General features: G+C 52.6%; 1 protein-coding gene across 2 annotated transcripts in view; it reads right to left on the reverse strand.

The window, feature by feature from the left end:
- Positions 1-2,279: 2,279 nt before the first annotated feature.
- TCF20 (transcription factor 20) overlaps positions 2,280-15,353 on the reverse strand; it is a 96,021-nt gene continuing 82,947 nt past the window's right edge. Inside the window, exons 4-6 of one of the 2 annotated variants that reach the window (XM_024127273.3) lie at positions 9,319-9,368; positions 8,114-8,241; positions 2,280-2,527 (exon numbers count right to left, since the gene is read on the reverse strand). In XM_024127273.3, the coding sequence (XP_023983041.1) occupies positions 8,158-8,241; positions 9,319-9,368 (134 nt within the window). In that variant the 3' untranslated portion in view covers positions 2,280-2,527; positions 8,114-8,157. The remainder of the gene's footprint in view (positions 2,528-8,113; positions 8,242-9,318; positions 9,369-15,353) is intronic. The other variant, XM_024127274.2, reaches the window with a different exon arrangement.

Below are 15,353 nucleotides of genomic sequence, written 5' to 3' on the forward strand. Positions count from 1 at the left end.
AGTGGTTGCCAGGGCTCAGGGGAGGGAGGGATGAAGAGGGGGAGCACAGAGAATTTTTAGGGCAGTGAAACTACTCTGCATGATACTATAATGGTGGATACAAGTCATTAAACGTTTGTCTAAACCCACAGAATGTACACCACCAAGAGTGAAGCCTAACGTAAACTATGGGCTCTGGGTGACAATGATGTGTCAATGTAAGTTCACCAGTCATAAAGAAAAAGCACCACTTTGGTGGGTAACGCTGATACTGGGGGAGGCTGTGCACGTGTGTGGGGGCAGAGCATACGAGGGAAACTGTCGTACCTTTTGCTTAACACTGCTATGAACCTCAAGCTGCTCTAGAAAATAAAGTCTGTTAAAAAATACATAGAGCTCAAAAGTGGCAGGAGTTGAAAGGCACATGAACAGCTGAGGCTTCCTGCAGAACCGGGAAAGCCAGAGTCAGGAGTGGAGCCTGGAACAGGGCCACTCCCCAGTTAACGGTCATTTCAGTAGCCAGTTTGAGGAACCATCAAAAGTGCCTTACTCAAGAGTATCATCAGCAAGTCAAGTCAAAAGAGGACAGAAGAACAAAAGGCAAAATGATGAAGAACCATTTGCTGTCAGGAAAATATTTTCCTTAAGATGCGTATCTTCCAAGTTTTGTGGTTTAGTTCTCAACACCTGAAATCTATCAGTTTCATTTGAACTGTGTTAATGCCAAGTCAAGACCAGATGGGAAGCCAAGGAGCTCAAAAAGCTGTCATTTCTACGCAGGTTCCGTGGCCCACACAGCACACCCACCCACACAGCAGAGCAAAATTATAAATGGACTGCACTGCTTGATGTAGCTATTATAACAAAATTAATCTGCCATTTCTGCAGCCTCAAACTGATGAGCACACAAGAACTCATTTATAATCGCTTATTTCTACTTCACAACATTCCTTCCAGTATTATTAGTGTTCTCTAAAGTCTGTTAACATTGCATTATCTTTTAATAACCTTTAAAATTAATGTTGATTGGAAATACGTCCTCATATCAACTTAAGCAATCTGGCCATCCCCATACGTGGCTGAGTTTCACACTCGAGGGCGAGCGGCAGGAGTGCTCGGTTTGTTTCATTCCAGGCTCTGCTGGAAGGGCTGCGGGGCCTGTGGGAGGCCAGGACGGCTGGACCAGTGAGCTGGCAGCCGCCCCTGCAGCATAACCAGAGCCACCCTGGGGACTGGGATGGGAGGAGAAAGAGACGCATTTGCTTTAAACAAAAAAGGAAACAAGGTTAAAATGAAGTTTATTATTTTTTTTGATTTTTTTTGTTTTGTTTTTTAAATAAAACTGTTTGTGAAACAGCTATTTTATCCCCACGGCAGAGTGACCCCTGAAAGATGCACTAACCCCTTCTTAAGGCCTTAACAAGATTTTTTTTGTACTTTTTCTTCTTTTTTTAAAACTCAGATATTTAAAAACTGTACAATTTACAAAACAAAACAAAACAATACAACATAAAGAATCATGTAGCATGGGACTGCTCAACCGACAGGCCCCCTTTTCCTTTATAAAAATGAAAGCAAAAGAAAAAAGGGTGGAGTGGGTGTTCCTGGTCAGCTTACCTCACACGATCATACCTGTCACTGTCCCTCCCTGTGTCCACTCCTACAGCTTAGGTTTCCGTCCTATCTGTCCTGGGGGTCAGGGCACAGCTGCCTGAAACATGCGCAGAGGCGGCCATCCCTTGACCCTGCCGGCTGAGCCACTTAGTGGGATGCTTGGGGCTCTCACCGGCCACAGTGACCCAGGACGCAGCTGTGACCTTGGGGCGTGTGCCAATTTCAACCCCCCCAAAAGATAAAAATCTTAAAAATAATAAATAAATAGTGTTTCTGGAAATGAAAAAAATTTATTTTTGTGTTTAAACATCATTCTCCCACTCTTGAAAACACGGACCATCCCCACTGCCCTCCCCATTGACCTTCCCACTTTGAGACAAATTACTGACAAAAGAATAGTTTAGTGTGGTTTGTTTGCTCTTCCAACCCTGGGTCTAGAATCTCTGAGTTGTGTAAGTTGGGCTAAGGATCTAAGTCAGCCCTGTCCTTGTGAGATGAGAGTTTGTTCAATTTCACATTTAAATTTCACTGTTATTGGAACAAATTTGGAGTTAAGCTAGATAATTTTAAAATAGAATCAAAAGGGATAGCGCACCTTTCATTTAAACAAAGTCTTTCCAGACTAAAAATAGATTTATATATATATATTTTTATCCCTCCCTTTTTTAATTCCCCCCACCCTTTCCCATCATCCCCCCTCCCCCCTCCCCCCACATTGTCACTATGGAGATTGTGTCCATGGAAACAGCCATTCCAACTTCTTGGGTCTTTCTTTCCTGTGGTGTCACCAGTTTGAGAGTGATGTAAGAACTTAGGAAGGAAGTGCTGGCACGGGCAGGCACGCGGGGTGGGGCGGGGTGGGGTGTGGCTGCACAGGAGGACCATTTCCATTCCATCACAAGGGTCCACCACCTTCTCATCTCCACAGTCTCACCTGCAAGACAAGCAGACACTGGGTGCTGGGAACCCCCGTGTGGTGCTGTAGCCAACAGCCCCTGCTCTGTGGCGGCGCCGGGGTAGGGGGACTCTGCACGGTCCAGCAGCTGCAGAACCCCTGTGAACACTGCTCACGCTGCAGACACCCAAGACCAATGGCGGAGCCAGCCGTGTGGCTCTGGGCCTGAAACAGGGTAAAGGCAGCAATGACCCGGCCAGCTGTGCCAGGAACGGGCTCTGAGTGCCCCATCCCGGATGTGTGGAAGGAACCGAGACCAGGAGAGAGTTCTCTGACCCGCCAGGTGGGGCTGCCCTGGAGTGGGGCAGCTCTCAGGGCGACCCCCTGCTCAGGACCCCACCATCTGGGGCCTGCAGCTGGGGTGGGCTTGGCACTTGGTGGTAGGGACCAGTCCTCACAGAGGTGGCTGAGTACCCAGCCAGTCTGTGGAAGAACTGGCTCAGGACCACGTGATGGCTGCCTCCAGTCACAGGCAGCTCTTTACATCTAACAGCGAACACTCCTCCCAGGAGCTCTGACGGAAGGCAGGTCTCAGCTCATCCTCTGAGGCTCCCCAGGCCCTGCCACTGGCGTCTCTCCTTCCAGTCCAGCCTCCAGGCTCAGGAAGACTATCCTGGTGATCACATGGGGTACGTGGGGTTGTACCAAGGGCCTCCTCAGAATGCTTCGTGGGTCATTCATTACATGTGCAAAGATCTCAGAGAGACACAGCAGTTTCCAAGGATTGGTGCCCTCCTCCAACCAATAAACCTCAAGAAAACCCAGACACCACTATCCCCTTTTCTGTTTCCATAAAACTTACTAATACGCAAAATAGGTAAGACTGGTCTGTGTGCACGAGCCATAAAGAGATTCCTAACTCCTTGACAGAAAACATGAATAAACAGGAAGAGACTCACAGAGACAGCAGGACGATGTCGCCACCCTCAGGTAAAAGCAAACCCTGGGAATCCAGCTGGAGGCCCTTGGGGAGGTGGGCCAGTGGCTGAGCCATCCAGAGGACGTCCCTGGCCACAGTGTGGCTTCCCCAGCACTGATGGTGGCTCTGGCCCCACCTATGTGGTCCATGCTTCCCCCTCCCCCAGCAAGGACACTCTCCACTCCTCACTCTGGTTTCCTGAGGCTAAGCCTGCCAGGAAAGGGGGGAGAAGCAGCCTTCTCAGGCGAGGCCAGAGGACGGGTGCCATGCATATCCTGCAAAGCTCTGCTGGTGGAGGGAGGGACAGGGCAGGGTTTGCCCTCTCCCCAGTGCTTGGCACAGTCTTGGGCCTGCACCCCTATCCTGCTCATTACTCACAACAGCAGGCCCCAGCCCAGCGCCCATCCTCAGAATGAAGGCTGTCTCAGCACCAGGTTCTGCCTGGCCGGTGGGCTGTGTAGGCTGCTGACCCTGGGCTCCTCCCCTGGTGCCACAGGGGGACCTGGTGGTCCAGGCAGCCTCGGCCCTTCCGCACCTCCCGCCTGGGGCTTTGCCTTCCAGCCTTCCCAGAAGGGACCTTCCCCAGGGTCTGATACTAGACTGGCCCAAACACATGATACCCTGAATGTAATGGGACCCTAACTTCTCAGTTGCTCCTCAAAACTGTTCCTTCAGTAGGGAGAATGGGAAGAAAATTCTTTAAGCACCTAGTAGGGGCCAGGCCCTATGCTAGGAGCTTTACAGACATTATTTCACAGTAACACTGAGAGGCCTGACCCCCATATCTTGGAGATAAGGCAGCTGAGGGAGGTGACACACGTGGCTGGTTAGAAGTGGGACTGGGGCTCACATCCAGCAAAGCTCCTCTGCTTGGTCCCCAGGGACTCCGCCTTTGAGCCTCCATCGTTATGGGCCCCATCCAAACGCACAGGACATGGCTGAGAAGGCAGCACTCCAGGCAGAGCCACGGAGCAGGCGTGGAGCCGCGGTGCCAGTGAGCGAGCGGGCGGCCCTCTGTGCTGAGGAACTGCACTCTTCTCTGTAAAAAGGCAGCTGCACGTTCAGCTGCCGGCGAATGGGACTTCATGCTGGGCCAAAGCCTTCCGACACCCCAGCCCTCGTCACCCTCCTTCCTGCTGCCCTTCAGCTTCACCTCCGTGGCCTGAACCTGGGCCGGGTCAGTCTGTCCTCCAAATCCTCCCGCGTCTGACGCCAAGCTGCCCTCTCCACCTGCGGCTAGACGGCACCCCTCGGCCCCACGGGACCTGGCCAGGGTGTGGAGGGTGGCCTCGTCCTCAACCTGTACCCACCCGGGCGCCATCAGGTCAGCACTCTCCTCCCTGAGCTGCAGGTGCGCTCCTCTATTTAACACGGCTGTCCGCCCTGCGAGGACAGGGACTGCAGTGTGTCCTCTCCGGCCAGTGCACGACGGGACAGAGACAGCGGTCCCTGAGGACTGGGCAGACAGTCTAGTGGAGATGCAGACAATACGTGAACACACAAATGACTCGAGATTGTGGTGATGCCGGGAAGGCTGCAGAGTGGGGACAAGGGGACTTGGAAGGCTGCTGTGAGGAAGTGACACTGAAGCTGAGACCCAGAGAAGAGACGGAGGCACAGTGCTCCAGCCCAGGGAGCTAAGCGCGAGCACCAAAGCTCCGCGGGAGGAAGCTCAGAGGAGCCGAAGGAGCCTTGCCGGAGACTCCACGGGCCCTCAGAGGCATGCTGAGCAGTCTGGAGTTAATCCTACCGGGGACGGGAACCTCTGAAGTTGAGCGGAGCTGCAGTTGTGGGAGGCGGTGAGGGGCTGCCGGGGCTGGGGTGGGAGGGAAGGGGAGCCCCGGGACATGACGCTGTTCACACAAGGGCCGGCTGTGTGGCATTTCAACCACAGAAGCTGCTCGGGAAGGCCCAGCTCCAGGGCAGGGAGGCTGCTGTGTGCAGCTGGCACCCCCTGGCACCCAGGACAAGGCAACAGATGGATGGAGGTTACTGCTTCCTGCCCACTGGATCGGGAGACCTGGGGGGAGGGGGTTCCGAGCTCAGAGCCCTGCCCACTCGCTGCCCTGAGCCAGGGAGGCTTCAGCACGGGGAGAGGGTGGCAAAGGCCGGCTACACGGCTCCCTCATCCACAGAGCCGGGAGGAGGCGGCCCACTGACGGCTGCCCGAGGACATGTCCTCTGCGGCACTGGTGGCCTGGTGAGGGACAAGTGCCAGGTATCTCACGTGGTCGCGGGAGACTAGAACTCACATCTCCTTGCCCCAGCCCTGGGGTTTTCTGCCAGACAGGGCAGCTGCAGTGTCCGGTTTGCAGCTCTGAACCTCCTGCTCCTCCTGTGCATGGCTGAGAGGGCAGCACGCCCAGCACTTGCTGACACCGCACCCCAGGCCAGGCTGCGCTGGGCACAGTGGAGGCATTTCGTAACTGAATCCTCACAAGGTTGGCCATTGCTATCCCTCTTTTTACAGAAGGAAAACTGAAGCACAGAGATATTAAGTGGCCTGAGCCTGGTCACACAGCACTTTCCACACTGCTCTGGGTGAGCAAGTGGGGCGCCACGAACCGGAACTCACATGTACAATCACTGTCCCTTCCCCGCCTTGTCGGGAGAGCCAACGATGGTGGCTCTGTGTCCTCAGCACGGACCCTGAGATGAATGCTCCTTGAGGTGGGGGGCTGCGTCTCTGTCCCCGATCACTGGGGCTTCTGCACAGTCTGCAGAGGGCTGAGAGCAAAGGCCTGCAATGTGACTGCTGAACCGCGAACCCAGGATGACGGGGTCCAGCCTCGCGGGGAAGCACTTGATGACAAGCAGTTCAGGTGGACGAGACCAGAGGTGCATGTTTGTTCCTTCACTCTAAGAGGTGAAGGTCTGACCTCAACAGACTCGAGATGACCCCAAACCGAGGGACACGCCACTTAATCACTCAGCGCCTCATTTCTTCTGTATAAACAGGAATGATAACACCAACCTTCTGAGGAATGAACTATGAAGCTTACTGTCCCACGAGAGCCGAGGGCTCTGTCAGCTGGCAGAGCCCAAGCATAAGCAGAGAGAAAAGTGATGATGAACAAAATTAAAATTTCCAAGAGGAGATTTGCCCACCAGGCCCAGGGCCCAGAGTTCTTCTTTTTCTCAAACACGGGCTGGGATCCCAGGACGGGAACAAAAGGCACTGAGTAACCAACGGTTCTCTCCCGAACTGGCCCTTCTTGGACACTTCCAGGAACCTTCCACATGGCCTCCTATACAACCCAGCCCTAACCACCTGGGCCAGGAAGATGGCAGAGCCGCCTAGACACAGTAGAAGGGCCAACAGAAACATTCTTGAAAACCACCCAGACTGCTGCTTGCCCTGAGGGTCAGTGGACCCTGCGGGTTCTAGAAGTACACAGGGCTCCATGTGATGACCCACCCTCCCGCCCTGCTCTGCTCCTTCCACTCCCAGCCCTACTCCCTGGAAGAGCAAGACAGAAAAGTGTGAGTGCAAAGTCCTCAATCGACAGCCCCTCAAGGAAGCACTGTAACCCTCACTGGCCCCAGAGACTCATGACTCAGCACAGGGGCCTTCTCTGGAGGTCAGTACCGGGACCCACCTAAGAAACAGATCTGACTTCCCAGATGAAAACTGCCACATTCTGAGGTGAATTCTGTTTCTTCCTCAAATCACTGTTCGGTATTCCAGAGAAAGGCAGACACCCCCCACCCCGACTTGTAACAAGGGGGAGGGAACATTCCACAGACTCAGGCACATGGTGCTTGCTGCCCCAGAGAGCCAGGCCTAGCGTACCTGTGTGGGTCTCAGCCGTCTGGAGTAAACACAGATGCCCTCACTTGCAGAGAAATAATCCCTTAACGAACAGTTCTGAGACAAGCAGCCCCCACCCCATCCTGTAGAAGCAAGTGCCCAAGTTACATCTGGGTTTCTTCCCATGATCTGTTTTGCTCAGTGAGGGCGGGGCGGTGAGGAAGGCAGCGGGAGCCCCGCGCTGCTCCTGGAGACCCAAGTCCCACAGTCCTGCTCTCAGGCACACGCTGCCAGCCTGGACCACGAGCCCCCAGACACACTCACAAACAGCACAACTCAACCTCCTGAGGTTTTTAAAAGTAAAGTTAAACGGGATGCTAAAGTCTACTAAATCGTTGAGGGGATTTCCCTTCCCTTTGTACTTCTAGAAAAAGGAATCCTTCATAGACCTGGGGGAAAAAAAGATTTCAAATAACAAAACCTGGGGTATTTTTTGTTTTTTCAAAGGAGAACCCATCATAAGTTTTAGAGATGTTAAGTAAATTAAGAAGAGGCCTCTGGAGAGAAGCCTTTCTGAGACAGGGAAAGAGCGAGGGCAGGAGAGCCGCCCCCCTCAGAGGCTCCGTCCCGGAAGCCGGCTGCGTTCTGCCCCCGGGGACTCCACACACAAGGCCTGAACCCCAGCGGAGGATGGGACCATTTTAAAGCCCCACGCCACCTTTCCACACGTATTCTGGGGAGCTGAGCAACAGATGGAAAGACATTGTATCCACCTGGCCTGGTGCTGGCAGTCCATGCGATTAAATGCCGGTGGGGCAGCCTGGCCGGGGGCGAGCAGGAGGCAGAGGCCCTGACACCCCCTCGGAGTCCGGCAGGGGTGGCGGCCCCGACTCACCTGTGCTTGCTGTACTTTCCATTCCCACGAGCACACTGCCCCCCTCACCCCCGCTCCGACTGCTCTGTGCTGAGGCTGCCTTTCGCTGTCTTGTTCTGCAAGGGGGGGAGAGGGCACGGGAGGGGAGGCTGACGCCGGCAAAGCCAAGGAGACAGGACAGGAGGGACAGAACGAGAGCGTGGGGGTCAGGGCAGGCGGAGGTGAGGAGAGGAACGCACATGGAAAAGGAAAGAAAAAGCAGAGTCAGTGCTGAGTGACAAACAGGAGATACTCAGGCAGGGTCTTCTGAAGTAAACTGTGACCATTAAAAAAGGGAAGTTTTTAAAAATAAAAACGTAAATTAAGTAAAAAATGGAGAGAAAATTGTAAGATCCTATGATCCATATTGGGAAATAATTGTTAAAGAAAAGCATAAGTAAACATCTTTCAGAAGCATTTTGAGGGCAGACCTGTCAGGACGACCTCTTTCTAGTACTTTCTGGCCCCACTTGGAGACTGAAGACTGTGAGCACCAGTGGCCACCAGGGGTCAGTGTGACCTCAGCCGGAGGAGAGCCGCCGCTGCAGGGACTGTCAGGTGGTGGGTCTCCACCATCCCAGTCCTTCCCTGGGGTCCCCTTCTCCATGCCCTCCCGTCTCCACACACACATGTGGTGTCTTGGAAACAGGCCATTCACACACACCCCCGCCCCTATCTTTGTTCCTTTCCTAAATTTAAGAGGTGACCAAGAGACCACCTCCTCAATCAGCTGCAGGCACCACTGGCTGCTTCGGCTGAAGTAAAACCTGGAGGAGACCGTGAGTTTCCCCAAAAGCCTGGAGTCAACTCTCTTTAGTCTGGGAAGACACCTCTGCTTATGTGCCTAGACCTACAACCAATCTCACCTCACGCCAATCTGTGATCTGGGGTTCCATTCAACTGCGGGGGAAACCAGGAGTTTTGTGTTTCTCTTCCAATTTCTCTTAACAGACAAACACCTTTCTCCCCAGCTGCGCCACCCCATGGGTGCTGACCCCACGCCACGGGACTCCCTCCCATGTGTATCTCGGCCCTCCCGGGGCCAGGAGTGCTCGGCAGCCTGGCAGCCCGGGCCCTGGCAGTGTGGCCATGACCCTGCAATGTCTGGTCTCCAGGTCTTTCAAGAGAAGCCCCGCCGCCACCCCCAAGTCCTGCGGGGAGCACAGGCTCTGCAGGCTCTGACTCACCTTGTGCTTGGGGCACCTCACCGAGAAGTTCTCTTCATGGAGCAAACAATCTGCAAGACAGAAGGGGACAGTTAGGAGGAGCCTGGTGTGCGGCACAGCCTGAGGGGCATGGGTCCACGCTGGCCAGGACAGACAGGGTCACACATGGAGATAAGAGGTCTCCACACTATGATTTCTAATAGGAAAACACGCAAGACACCCCCAAATAAGCTATGGCACCTCAACATGGTGGAATGTCAGTCCAACATTAAACGTTTCAGAATAGTGAATACGATGCAAATTGCTCAAAAACCCAGGATACATAAATGTACAAGTACAATCCCAATTTTACCAAACTATTTTATATGCATAAAAAAGGACAAAGGAAATCTACCAAAATATGACAGTGGTTCTCTTTGGATAGTAAGATTATAGGTGATTTTAATTTTCTTTATTTTTTCTGTATTTCCATGATCATATCCTATTATTCTAATCATCAGAAACAATCTCCAATAAATGTTATTTTTAAAATTCCTTATCTTAGGCTAAGGCCATTCCACAGGTCCATGCCAAAGCTTCCTTGTGAAAACACTTTGAATCTGGAGGCATCTTCTCTCCTCTGTGGAGAGTCACAGGTCGGAGATAGCAAGGAGGCCAGGCCCGTGAGCCCCGCTGCCCCCCTTGCCCCACACACAACCCATGGACACACTGCAGAAGCTCCATAATCCCTGCTAAATGCTTCAGAGGAACGTGAAATCCCACGAGGGGGCGATTAATCCTTGGAGGAAAATCACTCATTCCAACTGTTAACACGGTGACACGTCCTCCATGACGGCAAGGACGCGCACCAGCCTCCAGGGGCGCTGTGCTCTGCGGCACAAGCGTCGCGCGCGGAGCAGGGCGAGGAAACCGAATTAACGAGCTCACTCTGCACACCACGGCTCCCGAAGACCCTCAGCCAGGTCGCTGGTGCGAGACACAGTGGCAGAATGTTAATAAATATTGATCACACATTCTCAGAGAGCTCCCAGGCACCAAGGCGGGAGGCGGCCGTGGTACTTAGCCTTGTTAAATTTACAATTTAACTCAGGTTTAAAGTGAGGTCCAGATTAGCGGCCTGTGTACCCACAGATTTCAAGTGAAACAGTAATAAGCAAGGGAGCACACAAATGGAAACTTCTGAGGTCCTCTATAATCTTAAATAGATAAAGACCCTTTCATAATTCGGCTAAGCCCCCTCCCCGCCTCTGGAGTCCTAGAAGCTCTAGGGTCAGCCGGGTTTAGTCTTCACAGTTCCCAGGCAAGCCTGGGGCAAGCCTCGGGGCACGAGAAACAGCAAGTCCTGCTAACCTTTGCATCCCCATCCCCTCCCCCTCCAAGCAAACAGCACGGCAGTAAATGAAAGGTGTTAATCTAAAACCCACAAGTACATGGTGTGACGGAGGCTCCTGCTGCTCCAATCTGCCAGAGAGCTCACGGACAGCAGGAGACGGACAGCTGGAGCTCGAGGGAAGCACCTTCTCCTTACCTGGGCTGTGGCAGCAGCGCATGCTGGCAGTCTATAGTTTGGGCCAAAGAGAAGCAGCACAGGCCATGGGGGAGAAAGGCCACCCTTACACCACAGGGGTTTACAGAAATAAGGAGGGGGGCCATGTTAGCTGGAAAAGATGCCATCAGAAAGGTAGAGGTGGCTCAGGTCCCCTCACTGCCACGGAACAGTGACCAGCTGTGATGGACCATTAGTAAAACATGCGTAAAGCTAGGAAACATGTTCCCTCAAAGTTAAAAAGAAGAAATAAAACAATGTAAGTAAACACTAAAGGCAACTTGGAACTAATGCCAGGTACTTCTGGGAACGGAAGTCTCTGAAACGAATCTACGAGACGGGGTGCGCCTTTTGGCTAGGCCTCCCGAGCAGGCAGAGGCTGTCCCCGTTCTCGTCATGTCCACCGGCCATCAGGAACTGCACTCCCTGTTCCTGACAGGGTGAGAACCACAGCTGGAGGGCTCAGACACCTGCAAGGGCCAGGGAGCCTCTCCTGGGCTGCCTCCAGCCAGGCTCTGCTGGGGAAGAGCCAAGAGTGGCAGGAAGTGCAGTAGAAGCTCTCCTGAGGGCTCTGGACAGGCGCCTGGCCCCCCACTGCCGGCCCGCCAGCCTCTCGCTTGACTCCTTTAAGCCCCTGGCTACATCCCGCACTGTGCAGAGGGCCTGGTCAGCACTTCCCTACAGTAGGGCCAGAGTCAACGGCTGGATCATCACGCAGGCTGGAAGAGACTCACCAGGTTGTCTAGTCGGCAGGGTGGCTTCCAGACACAAACAGCAGCACCCCAGAACAGTGTTCCACTTTGAGTCCTCTCTTTAGGCTTAAAGGCAGAGGACTCTGCTGAGCTCCTCATAACAAGCTATGTGGAGCTTCAGATACAAACATGCACCCAAATATACCCCATGTTGAGGATGGTGAGCCCGGGAAGGGAGAAAACGAAAGGATGTTTAGCGTCCTTTGGATCTGCCAGGCCCCGACAGTCTCCAACTCAGCTACAATCTCCTCAGAGCTACGCTTAGTACTCATAATGGCAAAATCCAGGCTGGGACTCAGGGACCCGCCAGCCTCACCCCACCTCGCTGAGAGGCAGCCTCAGCTCCTGGGGCCGAAGGAGGGGAATAAGAAGGCAGGAGCAAGGCCCTGTGATGCAGAGAGCTCCTCTCCAAGGAGAGGCCAGACCACCAGTTCTTTCATATGACCCATCTGGGGCTCTGAACCCACTGCCACAAGATCAAAGTCAGCAGCGGAGAGAGCAGCTTTAAAATGCTGCTGGAAGGGTGGCTACAGAAGTGAAATTCCCAGCTTGTGTTTCCTCTTGAGGGTAAAAGAAAAAGCTCCTCTAGGCAAGATTCTATATGCACAGTGGGATTATAAATGAGCTACCACAGCTCTTTCTTCCTTTGGTATTAATTGTTGTGGCTTATTGCATTAAATACATTAAATCTTTTTTCTTTTTTTTTTTTAAACAGCGCTCATGTTCTTATTACTGCATTCTCCCACCTGGAGACAAATCCCGTGCCTGTGACATAACAAGCAGCACAACAGAGCAAACTGTGATGTCACAAATGTGCAATCACTATTAGGAAGGGGAAACGCTGCAGGAGCCACAGATCCTCATGTTTCCATGGAGATGTCCCCGGTGATAAAAGTTTTCCCTTCGTTATGAACAGCTCTCTAAGGTTTGGGCAGCTGGCAGCAAGGCAGAGATGAAAATGCCAAACCTGTTCCTTACTCCATACAGAGATGTGGGACTCAAACTCAGGGACTTATTTTTATTATAACTAGAAAGAAAGTCAATCAATGAATGCCTTTCCTGGATACAAAGATCCATTACATATAGAAGAGAATTCCTGAGAAGACTGTGTGGGATAAATACAAGCATCAAGCTACACAGAGCAGTGCAGGCTCTGGGTCACTGTGACTCAGGTCATCCAAGAGACCAACAAAGACATGGTCACCTTGTTAAGCTGCTTCTTTGGTCCCAGCTCCGCATGGAGGAGCAGTTTGCAGCAGCTGGGACAGCAAAGTCAGAGGGCCAAGGCCCCTACCCAGACAGCCTCCCTCTCCCTGGATACTCGGCCACCAACTTCTGCCAAACAGAGACGTTACCAACTTATCTAGGCAGGCCACGCAAGGCAGGCTCAAACAGAGTGACAAGGAAGTCCTTTGCTTTCTAACACTCAGCTGGTAGAGCAGGCCCTGCTTCCCTGCTGGCAGTGCGTGCTGGAGGGCCTCCACTTGAGGGAGGAGAGCCCAGTGCCTGTCCCGAAGAACCCCTAGCGCCTGGGCTAGAGCAGGGCGTTCCACCCGCCAGCTGCACATGGCCATGGGAGTCTAAACGAAAGAAAAAGCTCAGTCTCTCATTCCACTAGCCACCTTCCAAGCGCTCAAAGGTCACACATGGCTTGTGGCTACTGTATTGGAGAGCACAGATCTAGAACATTCCCTCACTGCAGCAAGTTCTACCGAGCGAATCCACTCAACCCCTGGAGAAACTGTACCTGGAGGCAGGTGCCCCATGTGCACACAGGGAGCACGCTCGCAGGGGGACGAGGCACCTGCCTGCTGCTCACGTCAGGCTGCCGGGCAGAGCCTCCATGCAGGAGACCACCTCTCACAGCCCACCGACGGGGAAAGCCAACGCTTGCAGCACTCCCCAACAAAGACTTACACACAACTGCCGAAAACCCAGAACTTGAACAACTTCATTAAAAACCACGAAGCTTAAACTAGAAAAAGAAACAAAACGTTCTCATGTAACCCTGGGCGGTATCATGAAAATGAGAAAAGGCAGTGGTTGGGCTTCTGAGAGAGAAGGATTTAAGAATGGCTGTTCTACAGAACATGCCAGACCACGACCCAGGGTGAATTACAGCTCAGACTCAACAAGTAAACATGTAGAGGAGGACAGAGGATGGAAGGGACAGACTGAAACCCAAACTCCCTGAACTGACATTTCAAGGCTCTCTTCTTTCTTTCTTTTTTTTTTAAAATTTAATAAATTTATTTATTTATTTATTTTTGGCTGTGTTCGGTCTTCGCTGCTGCACGCGGGCTTTCTCTAGTTGCGGTGAGCAGGGGCTACTCTTCATTGTGGTGCGCGGGCTTCTCATTGAGGTCGTTTCTCTTGTTGTGGAGCACGGGCTCTAGGTGCGCGGGCTTCAGTAGTTGTGGCACGCGGACTCAGTAGTCGTGGCTCATGGGCTCTAGAGCCCAGGCTCAGTAGTTGTGGCGCACAGGCTTCGTTGCTCTGTGGCATGTGGGATCTTCCTGGACCAGGGCTCGAACCCGTGTCCCCTGCATTGGCAGGAGGATTCTTAACCACTGTGCCACCAGGGAAGCCCTCAAGGCTCTCTTCTTACTGCCCACTTATCCCTCTGGTCACACGGCACCCTGGCCACCATCTGCCCTTGAGCACATGCAAACAAACTTTCATGAGAATCTAACTTTGGCATAAGCATTATCTTTCTGTACCTTTCTTTCTTTTTTTGGGGCACACTGTGTGGCTTGGCAGGATCTTAGTTCCTGACCAGGGATCAAACCCAGGCCCCAGCAGTGAAAGCCCGGAATCCTAACCACTGGACCACCAGGGAATTCCCTTGTTTGTTCTTTTTAGCTGCACCCTCTACAGAAACCTGGGAGGAAAAGAGGGAAGAGGAAAGGAGGGGCAACGAGAAGGATGTGAAAGGCAGGGGGATGCGCTTAAGCAAACGTCAGGAGCGCTGGGAGGAAGGGTGGTCGAGAGGAACTCAGATTCCTCCTACACCTGTCGGATCCGACTCCATGTGCTTTACGCCTCTGTACCCGCTCCCATCACTTGGTCAGCCACCAGGCCATTTGAGCACTCTCGTTTGTCTTCCCATTTTCTCTTCCTCCATCCTGACTGAAAGCATGAGAACCTGCTAGGTGAAGGTCTCAGACCCATCTGATGCTCAAAAAGTAACTGGTGAAAACAATCAACAAAAAGCCAAAAGTCAGGAGGAAGAAAGAGGATTTCCCAGGCTGCTTGAAGCTCTGAGTCAGAACTCCAGTCTTCTGCACTGCTCATTGGATGGCACTTCTCAGACAAAAGGTGTCCTTCTTTCAACAGTTATCACACTGCAAAACACTGCTCTGATCATCTCCAGAGACCTGGAAAAAAGGTTTGAGAAAACCCAACACCAGTTCACGATAAAAACACACAACAAACTAGGAATAGAAAGGAACCTCTTCAGTTGCGTCAAGAACATCTATGAAAAGCCCACAGCTATCATCATGATAGGTCAGAAACAAGACAAGGATGTCAGCTCTTGCCACTTCTCTTTTTTTTTTTTTGGCTGTGGACCATTTTTAAAGTCTTTATTGAATTTGTTACAATACTGCTTCTGTTTTATGTTTTGTGTTTTGGCCTCGAGGCATGTGGGATCCTAGTTCCCTGATCAGGGATCGAACCGCACCCCCTGCACTGGAAGGCGAAGTCTTAACCACTGGACTGCCAGGGAAGTCCCAGCTCTTGCCACTTCTATCCAACAT

Source organism: Physeter macrocephalus, chromosome 6, assembly GCF_002837175.3.
Source record: "Physeter macrocephalus isolate SW-GA chromosome 6, ASM283717v5, whole genome shotgun sequence".
Lineage (NCBI taxonomy): Eukaryota > Metazoa > Chordata > Mammalia > Artiodactyla > Physeteridae > Physeter > Physeter macrocephalus.